At 37.6% G+C, this 19137-nt stretch overlaps 2 protein-coding genes across 6 annotated transcripts; one reads left to right on the forward strand and one right to left on the reverse strand.

Annotated features, from left to right (window-relative positions):
• Window positions 1–44: 44 nt before the first annotated feature.
• Window positions 45–11005, forward strand: ubr7 (ubiquitin protein ligase E3 component n-recognin 7). Its single transcript, XM_002933207.5, has 11 exons — window positions 45–253; window positions 2360–2493; window positions 2576–2636; window positions 3100–3195; window positions 3470–3523; window positions 3685–3790; window positions 4251–4459; window positions 5135–5299; window positions 6967–7129; window positions 8108–8169; window positions 8872–11005. The coding sequence occupies exons 1-11, from the start codon at window positions 98–100 to the stop codon at window positions 8962–8964; spliced, it is 1299 nt and encodes a 432-aa protein (XP_002933253.3). The 5' UTR covers window positions 45–97; the 3' UTR covers window positions 8965–11005.
• A 1083-nt stretch (window positions 11006–12088) lies between these two features.
• spc25 (SPC25, NDC80 kinetochore complex component) lies at window positions 12089–18789 on the reverse strand. Of its 5 annotated transcripts, none has more exons than XM_012968241.3 (7): window positions 18709–18789; window positions 18026–18193; window positions 17276–17341; window positions 14659–14805; window positions 13756–13860; window positions 13120–13218; window positions 12089–13003 (listed from the first exon to the last, which is right to left on the reverse strand). In XM_012968241.3, exons 1-7 carry the CDS (start codon window positions 18740–18742, stop codon window positions 12873–12875), a joined length of 750 nt encoding a protein of 249 aa, XP_012823695.1. In that variant the 5' UTR covers window positions 18743–18789; the 3' UTR covers window positions 12089–12872.
• Window positions 18790–19137: the final 348 nt, after the last annotated feature.

Genomic DNA, 19137 nt, shown 5'->3' on the forward strand with positions numbered 1-19137 from the left:
CCGCCCGCCAGCCCCGGAAGTTGGTCTGCAACATAGTATTCGCTCCACCTACTTCCGCCATCCAGGCTCAGAACTGTGTTTACTCCTCCTTATACAGATGGCGGCAAACGGACAACCAGAGAAGCAGGATGCAGGCGAAGGAGAGGAACCGGTGCTGTCTTTGTTGGATGTGTTGGAAGAGGACGATGCGCTGGAAGACGAGGCATGCGCGGTGCTGGGCGCCTGCGATGCAGAAAAATGCTCCTACCCTGAGGTGCCAAGAGCCTTTGTGTTGCTCATCTTGCTTGTTGTCCCAGACATAAGGGGCCCCTTCTCTGCCATTGCTTCTGGTCACTTCACTGCTGCATCCCTTACTAATTTTTTCTGCTTAGTATCTCCTGTAACAGTTCCCTTTCCTGCTCAGCTTCAGGCTCCTTTATTAAATGGGCATTGCACATTTACATAAACTTTTAGTATGTTTTACACAGGGCTATTCTAAAGCAGGCCATACACGTTAAAATTCTTCTCTCCCTAATGACAAATTTCAGTTTGATCTGACAAATCCATCAAATTATTGTAAGGTTAGTGGGCGCCGAACAATTGCACATATTTTTTCACCCGCCATTGGTCAGGAAATTGATCAGGCAGGTCTGAAATTTTTAATTGTTAGTAACTAAATTTGCCCATTCTCCAACCGTTTGCAGGACCAAGCAGTACTTTCCCTAGCTTTAACTACATGATATCACTTGAAATGGTTGTTTCAGTTGATGGGCAAATTTTACTTTTAAATGATTGTTTCAAGATAAGTTTGGTCCTACGATAAAGTAAAAATCTTTTAAAAATTTTATTGTGTATGGTCAGCTTAAGGCAATTTTGAAATTGGTCTTCATTTGTATCTTTTCTATCTTTTGAAAAGTAATAACGATAAAATTGTAACATTGCAAAGTAATTAATTATTTTTGTGGCCTCACAACAAGCAGATAGCATTTTACGTTTCAAAAAAAAAAAATCCAGAGGCACTCTGATAGTTGTTACTCAGTGGAAAAAAGTTTTATTAATCCCATCCCAGAAAAGGTAATGCCTGGGCCTCACAGACAAATGTGAGGTTTAAAGTGTCCAGTCATGTCCATAAAAGTCCAACTTTGTATCAGTCAGTCCCAAAATCCTGTATGTGAGGGTGTAATATACACAATTGCTACTTCAAACAATGATCAACCATACCCGAGATGTGATAAGGACCAACCTTGCTACTGTACTCAGCACACTTTTCTGAGACAGATCTCTCTGGATGCAGAAATAGTGGTCCACACTCAGGATGCCAGTGCTGAACATTAGATACAAAGGAAAACCTTAATGAGCACTACATCTTCATATAAGTATGTATAAGAAACAACATAAATATAAACATTTCGTGTCTGCTTGCTGTAGTATATGTACTGTTAAACACCATTCTACTGTTAGGGGCTAATAATTGCTTCCTCTGTTTTTGTTAAACTCCTTGTATGCCTTCACCCTGTAATTCTTTTGGGATAATCTTTTTTAAAAAATCATTTAGACATTTCCTACAAATGTTTTTCAAATGGAGCCTCATCTCATCACTCACAAGACGTTTGACCCTAGAGAACTGTATTAGGGCTAAAGACTTTTTAAGCAATGAAGGATGGAAACTGGTGAATCAGTCCCATTCAAATTAAGTTTTGCCCCTTTCAGGCCCATTTTATGAAGTGTATCGGCATTGTTTTATCCTGTTTACAAATGTCTTTACTACAAAAGGGTGTATCTTATTGTCCTGCATATCGCTGTGACACTTGACAAGTTACAGAGGTTTTTTTGTAGTTTGAGATTTTTTAAAAATGCCTGCTGAATTGTCTGGTACCTTTGTTAATGCTGGTCTAGGACATTCACATAATTAGATTTTTCCTTTCAAAAATCAGTTTAATTCACACACACTGTTATTTTTTTTTAAAAATTGATACTTATACTTAGAGCAGTGACACACAGAGCTACTTGTCGCAGTTACAAAATAGACATCTTCGAGTGTTTTAGCAATGGCAATTCTTAGTATTGTCTATGGCAGGGTATTGTCTGGAGTTTTGGAGTTTGACAAGTAGCTGGCTATAAGTAGCACAAAGTACAGCTAAGCATACAGCACTGTGTACAGATAATAGCAAAGATGCTTTTAACGGAAATTCCATTTATTATTGTAGCTTAGAGTTACATTTGCTTTTATTAGGCTACAGCCTGCCAACAGAATTAAAATCCAAATTCACACACCACCACCAGTAATTAAAAATAAAGTCTAATACCATTTCACTGTCTGATCATTTTTGGCTAATGCTAGCAACAGTTGAAGTAGGACCATTTTGTTTTTCCCTTCCAGGGCTATGTAAGGCGGCAAGCTTTGTATGCATGTAATACCTGCACTCCCAATAAAGAAGACCCTGCTGGAATCTGCCTGGCGTGTTCATACAAATGTCACGAGGGACACGACTTGTTTGAGCTCTATACAAAGAGGTAAAAGGTGCCCATGTTTATAACTACATGCTTTGTTCAACGTGGCATTAAGATATAAAGTGGTTTGTTTTTCTCTTTCCAGGAATTTTCGGTGTGACTGTGGGAATGCAAAATTTAAACAGCTGGAGTGCAAGTTGTTCTCTGTAGGTACAGTCCTGTAAATGTGAGATATAAATCGGAAATTCCTTTTTTGCACAGCGTTATGGGTCTGATGGGAAACATTACCATATGTGAACATATTGTGCACCACTGTTGAGAGTTTTTGGCTTAGGTTAGATTCAGTGAGCAGGAGAAAAGTACCAAGTAGGAAACCAAAGTTTGGCTTTTTCTGTCATACCTTATTCCTTTGAAATACTCACCCAAACCCCAGCTATGCTAGTGTTGTGCCAAGAGTGGGCAAGTCTAGTGGGACATTCTGCAAGTCTAGATTATATTTCCTTTATTCAAACAACTTTTATTTATTTATGTTTTTGACATGATGCATAAAAACATAATTGAATTGTGTTGAAAAATAACCTATAATACCCGACATAATCAATGGATATGAAGTTTCAGTGACCGTGTGAGTGTTAAAGGGACATTCTTACTGTTTTTTTCATATTATAGGAAAAAGAGAATAGTAATTCACTTAATAAATACAACCAGAACTTCTTTGGTGTATACTGCACGTGCAAGAGGCCTTATCCTGATCCAGAGGATGAGGTGAGTCAAGCTTTTGAACGCTTTTATCTGTCTGGGTGCTATAACCTGAGTTTCAATAAAGTTAAATACACATTAGTAAATGTGTGTGTTTGGTGAGGTTGGCAAACAAGCCGATGTAAAAAAGGCACCAGGACTCCTTACCTCTGGGCACAACCTGCAATGTGAGAGGACTCCTATGCCTTATTTTGTTCTGGAAATATATCTAATGGAAATTAGAGTTGAATATATATTATAGAAAGTACCCATTTGAATTAATCCTTTGTATTTTTTAAAGGTCCCAGATGAAATGATCCAGTGTATAGTCTGTGAGGACTGGTTCCATGGAAGGGTAAGCTTGCTTATATTATTGTGAATTTGGTTATGTGCTTGGGGCCTAAAAGTATCAAGTATATTTACATGATAGAGAATTAAAAATCACCAATGATTCAAGCATATTTATAGCCAATTTGTGTGTATATTGCCTGCAAGTATATTCTGTTCTTATTACAGCACCTTGGTGCAGTTCCACCTGAGCATATGGATTTTGAAGAGATGGTATGCCAGACCTGCATGGACCGTTGTTCGTTTCTTTGGACCTATGCTGCACATATAGCAAGTAAGGCCTACATTATATTTCTTGTAGAAGCATTTTACTTTTCTTGCACCTTGCTTTTTTTCCCTCAATATTACATTTATGTGTTTGTTCTATTTATGCATTATTTTCTTTTATTGCTTTTCGTTAATTTTGATTTAGTCTTACCTTGAGGTGGCCATAGATATAGTCAGCAGTTTGGACAGTTTTGTCCATACAATTCAACCGTTTGTGCTTGTAAGTGCACCTCAGGAGAGAGTTTAGCTCTGCAGTCACATGTGAGCACAGTTGGCCTTTTCAAACTGATTATTCTGTTCTATTCTATCTGGATTGACAGACCCCAGAGTTGAGGTGGTGCAGTTATTTTTCAGTTGCGAGTTGTGTTCAAACCTCCTGAACAGGTGATGAGTCAACACAATTGCGCTGACCATGTAGAAATATACGCATTCTGTTCTCTTATTATGGTATCATCCTATCTTTTTAGTTCCTCCTGTTACAAAAATAACATCTGCTGAGATGGATCCTGAAAGCAAGGATATCAAGGTTGATGATAGTCTGGCTGAAGGTATCTTAGACGGGGATGGGTCAAACATTAAAACTGAGAAACTGAAAGAAGAGATCACTGCCTGTGTAATAAAAGAAGAGGAAATAAACAAGACAAATGGAGCATCCACTAGTACAGAGACAGAACAGGTGATCACACTGTGAAAGGACTGTTTTTAAAACCTAATGATGTTCATTGTACTCTTGTTGCGTTAACCTATTAAAGGCTGCTTACAATGCATATTTCTGCTTTAATCTGTTTTTGAGGTGCTGTACTTTCTGTACCTCATATTTAGGATATTGTCTTTCTATAATATATATATATATTATTTATAAGTAAACTAAAAAAAAAAAAAAAATCACAAATACTGAATAGCAACCGCATGCACTGAATAGCTAAAAGACACTGTAGTCTATTGTTTGCTATAGGTTTGACGCAGTGAAAAAACAATCAAGATTTGTAGAGGAGGGGAGGCAGAAGACCCAACTTATTGTGTTAGATACCAATACACTGCTGGGTTGTATGTTAATAGGGACCCAGTGTAGATGTATAGGTAGGTGATGAAGGATGACTGCACTTTTGTAAAGAGATTTTTCTCACTGCCGCTATTATAGAATGCTTTGGTTTCTATAGCAGTAGAAAAACAGAGCTGTAAATAAATCATCTCCCTTAATTTTCGGTAGTGTTTCAGATATAAGCTGACTAACTTTTGCCTTTATATTAATATACCTAAATAAATAATTTCTATATTTTGCCATGAATTTGGGAGGGAAAAAAGAATTGGGCCAAACGTTTACAATTTCATTTGCCTTTGTTGTATCTAGAAATGTGCAGATGGAAAGGATTCTCACCTGCTGAAAACAGAAGCCAATGCTCAGAGTGTGTGCAAACTACAAGAAATGAAAATGCATCCAGTATCTAAAGCTAACACAGCAACATACTGGCCGAGCAACTGGCGCAGCAAATTGTGCACATGTGATGACTGCAAGGTACGTGGAGAGAGTCCTATACAAGTGTAAACCGGCTGCAAAGACACCATCTAGTAGAGGCAGAGGCATAGAATGTTATGCAAGAACACAAGACAAGGGAAAATAAAATGGCGCTATATGAAGGAATTGACATTTTTTGAAAGCACAAGATTAAACTTAGTCCCTTTCCTCAGTGCTAGATTAAAGCCTTTCAAAAGAGAGATTCTTAATTTTGGGCCATTTTTCTTTCCATCGGTTACTAAATTAGTCATAAGTCAGTTTTTATATTATTTGCAGATATTTTATCTCTTGGCCTCATAATTTCGGATAGCAGTTTTAAGGAAAGTCACTGCATAGGGCTGTTGGGCATTGTGGCCAAAAGTCATCACATGGTAGATTTGTAACGGTGCAGCTTTCAAACTCTGAGATCAAAACCAGCCATTTGTTAGGCATCCCTCCCATGAAACTCAAAGTAATGCTGGTAAGCTAGAAATAGACATTCATTTACATTCTAGATGCTGCTTTCTTCCATATTTAGGACTGAGAATGAGGACACAAAGCTATTCAGTTGTACAATGCCTGATTGCCCTGTTAAGAGACTTCTGAAAGGCTAAATATAGGTAAATCAGTGGGGAAACGTTAAGGGGGTGTAAAATGTATCTATTATCAAATCAGTTTACAGCTGGATTATGTTCTAAAAAAATGTATTGTTACTATTTCTCTGAATTTAATTTAACTGAATTGTGACGAGATCTGAATGAGCAATTGTGGGACTCTTTGGGGCAGATTTATCAAGATGTGAGTTCAGAGCTTAATACATAAAAGAAGTGTATTTATCAATGGGTGAAAGTTATAACTCACTTTTTGATAAATACACTTCTAAAAACCCCATATGAATGAATAGAACGTGGGTGAGTTTTTATGTATTAAGCTCTGAACTCACATCTTGATAAATCTGCCCCTTAATGTTCACAGCTCACTCCAGTGTTACTTTGCCTTGAGTTTGGAATTATTGCCCTGCTGAAAAGTGATTATTAGCAGACAAATGGGTTCTTTTGCAGTATTTTCCTCGTCATTCTTAATTTTAAGAATATGCCCTGTCCCTTTTGTAAACCACCAGGATGCTGCAACCATACAAAATCTAGTATAGTGGTTAAATAATTATGCAAATATATATAAATATATATTTATTATAATAGAGTGTCGCACACACAGGGGCTTAATACAAAAGTAAAAGTGTTTTTATTGAAAAAAATCCAACATTTAAATATTTATATAGAATCTAAATATTCTTTCTGTCTTTACATACAAGATAATGCAGAACAGTAGAATGCTAATTATACAAATGAAGGTGCCAGACAGGGGCAGAATCATAGCCTGTATATGCATAAAGCTTGTGTGTACATATACCTTGCTCTGTGCTAAGCTCAATTTAAAAACAGTATTAAGTTTGGTGTCTTCTAAGGGCATATATCCTGCTAAAATACATCACAGATAAAGCTGTTAGTTCCAGCTAACGGTGCATGTCCAGTCATTCTTCCTAAGTAGATATTCATTTCCATATATCTTCTGTTGCTCTGATTTTCTGTTTTATTTTCAATGATAGTATCTACATTATCTATTCTGTGTCCTTGCTAATGCTTTCTCCATTTATTTGCTGGAATGATTTTTGCTTCTGTTTCCTGCAGAACATGTACACAAAGTTTGAGGTTCTGTTCCTGTTAGATGAAAATGACACAGTTCAAGCATATGAAAATAAAGGCAAAACGCAACAGGCAACAGAGAGGAGAGACCCGTTAATGACCGCTCTCAGCAGCATGAATCGGGTGCAGCAGGTGGAGTTAATATGTGGTAAGGTCATTCATTCATTTTTCTTCAAATCTCACTTGCATGGAGGAATTTTTACTCTTTAGCTAAATCTGGATAAGTATAGATGTGTAGAGATGAGTAGATCAAAAATATGGCTACTACTTACCCAGATCTATTTTTTCTAGTTGCACTCATATCCTGATAAAGTCGGTTGCATTTACTGACATATCCATCTGATCTAAATCTACTTAATTCTGATTTTTGACCGAAAGTAGGACCAAGTGGGCAGGTATTGTCAAAAATTGATTGCCTTTATCCAGGTTTTGTCCTTACCAGAGAAAATAACAATTTATATTTTTTATATCCGGTGACAAATATGTCCCATGTGAAAAACTGCAGGTTTTTTTTCCCAGCAGCCCTGATAGTCCTGGAGACAAGTGCTTGGGCTGGCTAAATGAAGTGCCAAGTTATTAGATTCGATATGATATGTGTGGGTTGTAGCAATACACTATTATATGACATGGCTTTAGCCTAGTACATAAAGCTGAACAACCTAAAGGCAGTAGACAGTCTGGTCAAAGATTTGCTTGAATTGGTTGGACCCTCTCTCTGATGTTTCTAACATTAGTTTAGACCAGTGTTTCCCAACCAGTGTTGCTCACCAACCCCTTGGATGTTGCTCCCAGTGGCCTCAAAGCAGGTGTTCATGTTTGAATTTCTGGTTAGGAAGCACGTTTTGGTTGCATAAAAACCAAGTGTAATGCCAAACAAAGCCTTCTGTAGGTTTCCATTCCACATAGGGGCTATTAAGTAGCCAATTATAGCTTCCCCCAGGAACCTTTTTCATGTTTGTGTTGCTCCCCAACACTTTTTCCATTTAAATGTGGCTCACGGGGGTATAAAAGGTTGGGGATCCTTGGTTTAGACTTTAGGACAAACTACTGATCTGCAAGTTTGAGGCTATTCTAAAAATATAGTTAGGTATAAAATAATATATTGTTGAACTTCCATTTTTTTCAGAATACAATGATTTAAAGACTGAGCTGACTGATTACCTAAAAAGATTCGCAGAAGAAGGGAAGGTAAGAAAATGCTGGCATTATGTAATAAAAGGTACAAAGTTTCCTTTAGGTCTGGTCACCTATAGCAACCAATCAAGGTATAGCCGTCTGTGTAAGACTTATCTGTGTGATATCTGGTCATAATAGTCTAGATATTTATCAGCAAGTTAGTAAAAACTTCCCTCCCTTGATGGGTCTGCATAAGCTCAAAGGAACAGTAACATCAAAAAATTAAAGTGTTTTAAAGTAATTAAAATATAATGTGCTGTTGCTCTGCAAAAAAAAAATGGTGTTTTTGCTACAGAAAAGCTACTATATAAATAAGCTGCTGTGTAGCCATGGGGGCAGCCATTCAAGCTGGAAAAAAGGAGAAAAGGCACAGGTTACATAGCAGATAACTAGTAGATAAGCCCCATATAATGGGGGTTTATCTGTTATCTGCTAAGTAACGTGTGCCTTTTCTCCTTTGAATGCTTACTTACTTATATAAACTATAGTAGTCTTTCTGATGCAAACACACCAGTTGTAGCAATGCAGGGCAACAGTACATTATATTGTAATTACTTTGATACGCTTTAATTTTTTGGTGTTACTGTTCCTTAACAGGTCTGATCCTCCTTGGTAGCTTAAAAAAAAAAAAAAAAAAGTTCTACCTTATTTATTTGGCTTTAGAATTGTGGTTTGTTTTCTTTTATTAAAAATATTTTCACATTGCTGTTATAGGTTGTGAAAACAGAGGATATTCAGCAATTTTTTGAAGAACTGCGCTCTAGAAAAAGGAGGCGCCTGGATGGAATGCAGTACTATTGCAGCTAAACATACAGCTACTGTTCAGAAATTGGGAATTTAAATGCTGTTTCATATCAATATGCACGAGTCCAAACTTCTCTTCCGTGTTGTGTGTTTTACGATCATTCAGCTAAGCTGGTTTGGTTAGTGAGTGTGTATTGTACACCTCCATGTTTGTGTTGCTTCATTACACCAGGGCCTTTCAAGTCATAGATAAAATGATAATCCTTCTGTTTTTCAATATACAAGCCTGATTTTTAGAAAAGCCATTTGAAAGTTTACAGATACGAGTGAAAATTAGACCAGTTTTGTCTTGTCATATGGTTACCATAGTGCTTCTGAATTTTCCCTAGAGGAAATTGTTTTTCCTAAAGGAATTATTGCAGCTTGGAACAGGCCTGGCTGTATCTTCTTGCCCAAATGCTGCTTAAGCTATTTTTAAACTGATCTGGACCACATCATTCGAAACTCTAAAACAAACATGAAGACATGGGGGAGTTGGCCCAGTCATCGCTGTAGGAAGTCAAATGCAATCTTTGTGTAATTCACATCAATAACAACTATTACTTAAACTTCTAAATTACATACAGGTAACTATTACATTTTAAAGGGGATGTACACCCCCTGTTTAGTCTAGGTTTGACAGAATTTTAGAGGCTAAAATTTGAGAGTATATGTCCCTTTTAAGGTGGTTTAAATGAAGTTAAATGTACTCTATTTACAAGTTTTAATCCACATTTCATTTAATTATCCATTGAATATAGTTTTGGGGGTTGCAAAGCCTATTGGTGAAACATAATGTTCATATATATGCTGATGGGTATGAATAAGTTGTGGGTAACATAGTGATGAACTCTTAACAACAAAGGCACTGTTCTCTTAATGTACTCTTGTGTGCAAATGCGTTGTTTAGGTGCCTGTGGGAAATATTCTATGCCAAACTGATGAACATGGTTGCTCCCACTGCCATGTCTGAATATAAGTATGCAGAGAAGGGGATGTTCTAAATGCACAAACTATCATTCTTCACCCATTGTTTGTTTTTATTGCAGTTACAAACTAGCTGCATTTTAACATAGTGGCACAGATTTAATTTATAATGCCAGAATTAACAATCCCAAAATGACATGGCAAAATATAGGTGTTATCACTTTGTGTAATTTATAAATCTGTGTCTAATCCTTTTATATAATAATTGGCTTGTTTTCTTCTTATGGAATATTACTATGCACTGGAGAATGTTTTTCTAAGATGGTCTTCCAAGTTTTTTTTTTTTTTTTTTTTTTACAGCCCCAGTAATCCCGAGATCTCCATAGATCTTGCTGTATGACATCACTGTTTTTATAATAATACAGCCCCCAACTATGTGAAGTAGTGGATGATTGGCCTGTAGCATAGAAAAACTTTGACAGTAAATCACTTTTTGCAGCCCTACTTACTTGCCTTGTTCCTTCTATTATTGGTTTAAGTGTTTTGTTAATCTAAATTATGCGCAAAGTGGGACGTATAGCACCTTTGTAATAATTTCATTGCACAGCAAAGCTTCCATAGCTTTCCACCTCTGAGCTAATTTGATACTTTGTGTGTTACTATAAAGTACATCAGGGGTATGTTGGCTGACACTAGAAACCTTTACCAGTTGAGCTGTAATGGGGCCACAACATTTGAAACACCAGTGGTTCTTTGGCCCCTTTGTATGCATTTTTTGCCCCCTAGCTCAGGCATATTGACTCAGACAGCAGTGCCTTTGTGTTATGAAGGAGTTATGCATTTTATACTGAGGATTGCACTATTTCTTCCTGTTGACCATTGTTCTTTATACATATCCCTTAGTTTAATTAAAATTAGCTTTTTTTTTTAATGTACAAATTTAATATTTACTTTTGAGATCTATTTCTTCATTGTGACCTTATTAACATTTGTTGAATAATGAGAACATAAATAGGAACTTCATTTATTAAACGTTGCATGCAGGTTAATCTCCACAACTAATTCAGGATTAATAACAGATCTGAAACCCTGTATTGCTAGCAATGTCTTATCTCAAGGATTAAAGTGATTTCTGGTTTGTGCTTGTATTATCCTTCATTGTGGGGTTTCTAAAACAGTAAAGAAAATTAACAATTAGTAGCACCAACCAACCATCCACTTAAAGGGTTAGGTCACCTTTAACTTTTAGTATGACAGACTGAAATTCTGAGAAAACTTACAGGTGCTAGTTTATCCTAGCAACAAGTGGTTTGAAGGTTAGAGAAAACTGTAGTCTCACATAGCAAAAGTTTTATATATTTATATATATATATATATATATATATATATATATATATATATAGTACATTCACAGAAACCCTAGTCTTGGAAACTTTTCAGCTGCTCTTCATTTTTAATAATGTGCCTGCCTCTTTCCAGCTTTCACCGACACCCAGAGGAAAGAAAAACTTTTGCTATGTGAGACTATAGTTTTCTCTAACCTTCAAACCACTTGTTGCTAGGATATATATATATATATATATATATATATATATATAGGGGGGGGTTACACATGACAAAGGCATGTCACATTGTGTAGTAAATGAACAGCTTTTTGGGGGAGCTTTGATTTAATTTTCAGGAGATGTGTTTAACCAGGACACATGGTTACAGTGAACTTTCGAAAACAGTTGTGCTTTCCAAAGAACTTATTACCAGTGCTTGAAGTTTAAACAGATTTGATTTAGACTGTATAATCAAGTACTCAATAAAACAACTGTGCCAAAAAACTCAGCAGCCCTTTAGGGTGAAGACATTCGGGGCTACTAGTAGCTGTTACGTTTTCAAAGACACACTTTTAAGAAGTCAGTTGTGGTGACTAATTAGCAACTTTCCTGCCATGGGTTAGACGCTGCGCTGCGACTGGCTACTAAACTCTACAAAATACCCTGCCTTAGGCAATACTGAGAATTGCCACTGCACTGATCAGACTTGTCAATTTCAATAGTCATGACAAGTAGCTGCTACCATTAGCTCCTTGTGTAATCAACCTTAGGCTTCAGCCATATGGGGCTACAGATAAACAGTAGCTAGCACTGCTAGCTCCTGTGTCTGCACCAAACCCACTGCACGTTGTCTGTGGTGCAGCCACACAAAGCGGCTTTTAGAACAGAAACATCAATTTGTATTTTTACACCCTAATAAGCTGTCTGCACCCAGGCTGACAGCGCCTTTGGTGCAGAAACAGAAGCCAACTGATTCCCAGTCTGTGTTTATGTGCAGGCTGAGAATCAGCCCCATCTGGCATTAGCCTAAATGTATTCTTTATTAAGGTGGAAAACAATGCAATACACCTAATGAAATTAGTTCTTCGCAGTGCATTGTTACTGAATCATGTTGTTAATATCACATGCAAAGATTCTATATCTTCAACAAGGGATCACATGCTACATTATAACTGGGGCATAGGATCTGATTCTCCAAGGTTCAGATATAAAAACATTCATTGCATGCATAGTGTGTCATTTTAGGCGTTTCCTTTTTTAACATTAGGACATTTGATTTGTCTAATTGTTGGAGTGCATTATGGCTAAATGTGTTCACCTTGTGGCAAATTGTAGAGTATAAAACCAAAATTATCACTGCAGAAACAAAAAACAAGCAAATTTCCTTATTGCCTCCAAAATGCATTTTAAAAACATGTTCACAGCTCTGTTTTTAAAAAAAAAAAAAAAAAAGTACACATTTTATTTTAGAAAAGAATTTCATTACTGGTTTAAATAATGGGATTAAAAATAAACAAAGACTATAATATACATATAGGTTTAAAACACTGAATGAAGCAGGTGCTTATGCAGGTTTCAGTCAGTCTATGGAAAACAGATTTGTTTTGCTTTTATATTACTGCTAGTCACTCAGAACATATGTGGAAATACACATTAAGAGCTAAACCATAAAAGCTGAACTTATTTCACTTGAGAGCCCAACGCAGTGAAGCTCTTCCTCAGGTTGGCAAGTAAAGCGGAGAAGTTTCTGGTTTCTCTGACTTTCTCTTGAAATTCAGCAATGCATTCCAAAGGGGGATCACACCCTGTGACTGAGAAAACAGAGTACCGTATTAACTTGGCTACAAAAAATTTGTAGTTTGAAATAATGTTTTCAGTGGAGCCATTAATACATGCAGAAATGTAAACAGCATCAAGGCAAAAGTACCTTCATACTCTCCTTCTGCATTTAAAGAAATAATGCAAGAATATGGCTGATCAAGGTCTTTCGGGTTAATACATCTGAAGACAAACTGTAGTTTATCACCTGCAAGGAGACATTTTAATTCATCAATAATCCATCAAAAATAATTTTGACAATATATAGATTTCATTTACTAATACATGATTCCTTCCCACACTATTGAAACTGGATGTGAGCGTTAGTGGAGTTGTACGAGTATGTGTACTTTATAGAGTTCCATGTAGACTAATTCATTTGTCAGTACTGTCAGTCAATATGAAAGGTCCCAAATTCATTCTTCTGTGGAAGCAGGCCTAACAGTCTGCCATAAAGCCAGTTTTCCCTCGTTTCCAATTGGTTCTATGCACAAAATAGTTTGAGCACACTTTTAAAGGGAACATGCAAAAATTATTGTTCTTTGTTCATAGACAGGTTTGTTGCACAAAGTAAGCAGTAAGTTATGCCGTTCCACACAGCAGTCATGTACATACCATGGTTTAGATGAGGGAACGTTGATATTAGGTTCCATAAAACAGGCATGTTATTGAATCAATAATTTTCATTCCTTTCAGTAGCCAAATAAGCTACTGCGTAATTACATGAGCACAAACATATATTTACCCCTCAGTTTGCGGATCTCTAGGCCGAGACGCTCCCTGAACAAAGTTGCAGATTTTTGCAATTCCTTTATTCTTTCCTTATTGGCTTTTCTGTTAGCTAAGGCCACTAAAATACATAGAAATGCAAATGTATATTTAATACAATAAAATACAACAATACAGAGCATATTACCAAATATAAACTAATATTTGTCACTGATGTAACTTTTGATAACTATAAGTTTCTTCCCAAACGCTGTTTTCCCCTAATGACTTGTGTCAAAACCCAACATTCTTCCACAACTCTAATTATCAGATTTCCCTGCCTAAAGGTGTCCTTACACGCACTAATATCATATGAAACATATTTTTTCATAAATATTCCTTACCAAAAGCCTTGGATGGAAAATTTTGATTGCGCCCGAACATCGGCAGCAGGTTAATGCTGAATCTACAGATATGCAGGTAGAGACAATAGAATTCTACCCCTATCTGTAGATTCAGCTCTTAATGTTAGTGGAGTGGACAAACAATTTTTCCTGCAACAGATGGTTGCTGTTATTGTAATGTGTATGGCCACCTTAACTGCAGTCTAATAAAATTAAACACACTGCTGGTCAATAAAGTGCTAAAAGAAAATAAAAATCATTAAATGTAATATAAATTAAAAAAATATCTTATAGAATCAAAATAGCCTCACTAAATAGGCCATTACCTTAATAATTCCTATCATATTAAGTGCTTATGTGTAATAAGAAATAATACATGACTGCTATAATATATAAGCAGATTTGTAACCTATAGCCCTGAGCTTTTCTATGGTCTTTGATGACTACTAATATCCTTACATCTCACAGTAGGTAAAGTCCTCAACATTGATTCATTCTAAATTGCTATAGGTAAGCTGCATTTGTAGTGCGCTGACCTTCTCTTTTTTTATTGAGCTCTTCCCTTAATCTCTGGATGCGTTCAGTCAGTTCTTCCTTTATCTGCTCATGTTCACCCTGTTTGGCAGCTTCTTGTAAAATATTCTTTTGTTTTTCTTCAATGCGCTTGTTCTGCAAAGTGATTTCTACAGTTTGGAGGGTGTACAGAAGGAAAAGAAATTTGTCATTTAACAGGTTAACTGATTAGTCACAAATCTTTTTAAGATATTTAAGGCTTGTAATATTCAATAGGAGATGGAATGATGTTAACTGAAGTGAAAGGATGTAATGCATGCACAAACAGTGCAACGGAAGGCTGAAAGGCCAATTTATAAAGCTATGTAATAGTCGATAAAAAATACATGGCACATTTATAAAGCTCAGTTATCCATATGTGTGAATTAACACTAAGCTTTGAAGTCACAGAATGTATCCACTACAAAAAGCCAATTGCCCTTTTCATAATGACATGTAGTTCTTTTTACGCCAGTGTAACAAACAGTTATGCAAATATTTAACCCCTGATGTAACCCACTGAAGGCAATTAGCGCAGTAAAATTTCCAGGATAAAAAGGAGTAAAATGCTGTGTCATTTTTTATGTTAACACCACTTTATATGCAGGAACGTAACTCATAGCTATCGGCTACACATTCTCATTAAATAGCTACACATTGATGGCCTATCATGGCATCAAATTGATGATGTCTGGTGCATTTTAAGGGCTCTGGCACACGGGGAGATTTGTCGCCCGCGACAAATCTCCCTGTTCGCGGGCAACTAATCTCCCTGAGTTGCCATCAGTTGCCATCCCACCGGCGAACATGTAAGTACATGTCAGCCTCCCCCTAGTTCTAGCCCTGTTCAGCATGCAGTTTCTTTTCACCATTTAACCAAATTTACACTTTAAGTACATCCCCAGTATTCTAAATTCATATACAAATTTAGGGCTGGGCGATATACCGTTTAATACTGAATACCGGTGTTTTTTTTTTAAAAACTATATTCATTTTTCAGATACCGCAATACCGGGGTGTCAGGGTACTCACCCATGCAGCCCGGTCTCGCGCGCCTCCTTGCGTGCGCGTCCCGTTGTCTGCGGGACGTTGTGCACGTGCGTCCAGGTGCGCGTGCATCAAAGGGCACGTACATGTCAAAGCGTGCACGTCCGCGACACGCTGACGGCGCCGGTTCTACGCATGCGTGGGGGGTATTTAAAGCTATCAAACGCCTCCTCCTGTGCTATGTTGTCTGCGGCCTTGCCTGGGAAACTAAGCCTGCCTGATTTACCTTACGACTTTCTGTTGCCGATCCTTCGCTTGCCTGACTCTGATTTTCAATACTGCAGTAATTATTCTCTAATTTATTAGGAAATGGGGTTGACACCTAATCATGCATGGAAAAAAAAAAAAAAATACCGTCAAATACCGTGACACCGATATAAATTTTTGGTCATACCGCCCAGCTCTATACAAAATTCTAGACAATTTTAGACAATTGCCAATTGAATACACAAATAACATGTGGCTTCAAAAATTGGGAGTGGTTGAGATTGTGTTGTACCAGCTATATTATATGCATAAAAAAAGTTATATTAAAGGAACAGTAACACAAAAAAATAACATTTAACATCCCTTCTAAATAATTTATTAAGATATGCAGCATTTAAAAAAATGCAATATTCTACATGGCTTATAAATAAATTACATTACCAATGCTTTACTGTGCAGATCTTGAAAAGGCGATACGCGACTGCTAGACTTCCGGTTTAATCCGGAAGTTAAATGCTGCATTCTTCAGAGTCCGTTTTGAGTGATTTATGGGCTATTAGCAGTTGGGGCATGGAAAGGGAGAGGAGAGGGATCAAAGACGTACCGTTTCTTCTTTCCAGCCAAGTCTGCATCACTGTTTGAAGGAGCACTGTGTGTGCCTGCATGAGGAGAGGGAGGGAGTGGAGGGGGGAGCGGAACGGAAGTGTGGTACGAGACTTGGGAGTGAACTGCAGCCTGTTCTCTATAAATCAACGCTAAAGTAAGATTTCTAAAAACAAAAAACACTACTGCTATTAAAATTTCTAAATGATATATTTGATAATCAAAGTGTATAGAAGGGATATTTTGAATGTAAAAAAAATGTGTTACAGTTCCTTGAAAGTAGATATTCCCTTATAGGGAATAACACATTTCTAATTTAGCCTTAAGCCTTTTGGGGTCATATAACTGCAAGGTAAAGGCCAATGGTCCATGGAGAGATTTAGTCGTTCCTGATAGATGTCTGCTACTGTGGGCGACATCTCTCTAAAATGCCTTTTCATCAGTGGATGTGATTCAGGCAAAACATGCATTTCCTTCTTTTTAATTTGGTGATGCAAGTTTATTCCTGAGTGTGTGATAACCTTGGCAATATATCAGAAACAGACACTGAATAAAAAAAAACATTATTTAGCATTTTCTACCTTGAAAAGCTGATTATACAGTTGGTAAAGGAACTGTGTCGAAGTACGAACTGTGCGAATTATACAAAACATGTTACTTTGTACAGAATGAGGTAGGTGGCTTTCAGTTGACATTAAAAGTTGTTTGCCAAACAGTGTGTATACACACACAACAAGCACGTACCATTTCTGAACTCCAGTACTTTTTCTATCATTAATTCTCCATCTCTATATTTCTTGAACCAGGCATCTGCAAACCAAAGCATTGTTTTAGTAACGAGAATCAGCACAAAGCTGGCATCCACCATGGATTCAGAGCACACAACAGTGAAAATTATTCCAGCCAAAATACACAGGAAAGCAATATTTAAAGAATGACAATGGCATCTTTGCAATAATGTGTTTAAGAACATTAACAAACACACAGCCAAGTCCTCCAGCTGTTATTTCTGAGAAATGTAAAACCTACAGCAGGAATAATACCCAGTGAATGCTGCTGGTATGTATTTTTGTTATTCCCCAAAAGCTGCAACTGCCAATAAATACAGGTGCTAGTTGGCAAACATATTAATAGTGCCAACAGAATTTCACTTAAAACAAGGACTTGTCATTTGGAAACAATGAGGTAGCAGTAAGCCCAGACTGGCAATCTGTGGGACTGCTATAAGATGCCATTGACAGTTACTATTTATTGGTCCAATGTGGGGATGTTTGGTCCTCTGTGTACCTGAAATACCAGGGCCTATTTCAAATTATAGTACTGACCCAGATATCAGACAAATTAGCTAGCTACTGACTGCAGAAATGGGACATCTGCCGTCTTCTAAGGCTGTATAGCATGTGTGGCCCTCATGTTATTATACAGCAGGGTCCTGTAGCCTGAAGATGTGCATAATCTATAACACTAGGAATGATCCAACAAATGATATGCAACCTGTTTGTGCTGAGTCTTTGTAGGACTCCTTCAACGCCTGGCTTGTCACCTCCTCGCTACTCCTGTTTATAAACCTTGTACGGAACTCCTGCATGTACACATTCAGGCTTTGCTCTTCATCCATCTTCAAGGCAGACATGGTTGAATCATAACATTCAGTTGTATGCGCTGAAATGATAAACTCTGTGATTATTTAATAACAAATCCAGCTGACAGAAGCTGCAGAGAAAACACTAGCTGCTACATGGTCTGTACTAATATGCTTGAGTTACAGGGTGTCCCTCTGGCTGAATGTGCCTGGATGTGACACAGCTCAGTGCAGCAGTGTGTGCCAGGCATTACTGTACTATTGCAACCAAGAAACAAATAGAGCCGTGCATGTGAGACTTTACATTCATCATCCTTCAGTCCTATGGCCTTGGAATATGTGCTACAGTGTCTCTCTTCAGGCCCAGCTCCCTTACTGCTCCTTCTCTTATACCTACTTTCCCCCCTATGGAATCCCGAGTCACCTGAGCACTTGCCTTCCCCTCACCGAGTGAATACAACGCCGTTACTTGAACCTACTGGTCCCACCCCGGAGCGCAGCTGCTGGGAGCCCGACTTTTGTTTTCCTAATTTTGAACCTTGCCGTTCGCGCTTAGTGACGTATCCAGGAATTCCAATCGAAACAGTAACCTTACCTAGTCGAGCACCGAAAATGTTCTGGGCGGCCATCTTTCTTAAGGGCAAATCTGGGGGCGGCTCAAACTTCCACAGAATAGAAAGATGTAATGTTTTACATCGCTGTGTTGCGTATCGAACAGATAACTAACAAGGGCATCTTACACAGATAGGTATTGCCAGATAAGGGTCTTCTAATCGGTCCGGGACAGTACAATACTCTGTTAGGCAACACAGGAAGTCTCTTTTAGCCCGGCGTCATACATACGGGTAGTTTGCTGCTGTTATTGAACTAAACTAAAAACCATAAGGAGAAGGCGCTTATGGACTCACACAGGCCACAGACATGAAAGTTCGCTGCCTACCCTCTTTGGTTGTTGGATTATCTAATTCCTATCTAAAGCTTTGGGGTTTGTGCTTCTGGGCCCCTGCTTTCCTCTAGAAAACTA

Source organism: Xenopus tropicalis, chromosome 8, assembly GCF_000004195.4.
Source record: "Xenopus tropicalis strain Nigerian chromosome 8, UCB_Xtro_10.0, whole genome shotgun sequence".
NCBI lineage: Eukaryota > Metazoa > Chordata > Amphibia > Anura > Pipidae > Xenopus > Xenopus tropicalis.

Bases quoted from the DNA above. Each gene is read 5' to 3' on its own strand.
- ubr7 (XM_002933207.5), top strand. From the start codon at position 98: ATGGCGGCAAACGGACAACCAGAGAAGCAGGATGCAGGCGAAGGAGAG. The intron at 2,637-3,099 runs GTAGGTACAGTC...TTCATATTATAG, and splicing joins TGGAGTGCAAGTTGTTCTCT to GAAAAAGAGAATAGTAATTC. The intron at 3,196-3,469 runs GTGAGTCAAGCT...TATTTTTTAAAG, and splicing joins ATCCTGATCCAGAGGATGAG to GTCCCAGATGAAATGATCCA.
- spc25 (XM_012968241.3), bottom strand. From the start codon at position 18,742: ATGGCCGCCCAGAACATTTTCGGTGCTCGACTAG. The intron at 18,194-18,708 runs GTAAGGTTACTG...TTATCATTTCAG, and splicing joins CATTTTCGGTGCTCGACTAG to CGCATACAACTGAATGTTAT. The intron at 13,004-13,119 runs GTACTTTTGCCT...CTGTTTTCTCAG, and splicing joins TGCAGAAGGAGAGTATGAAG to TCACAGGGTGTGATCCCCCT.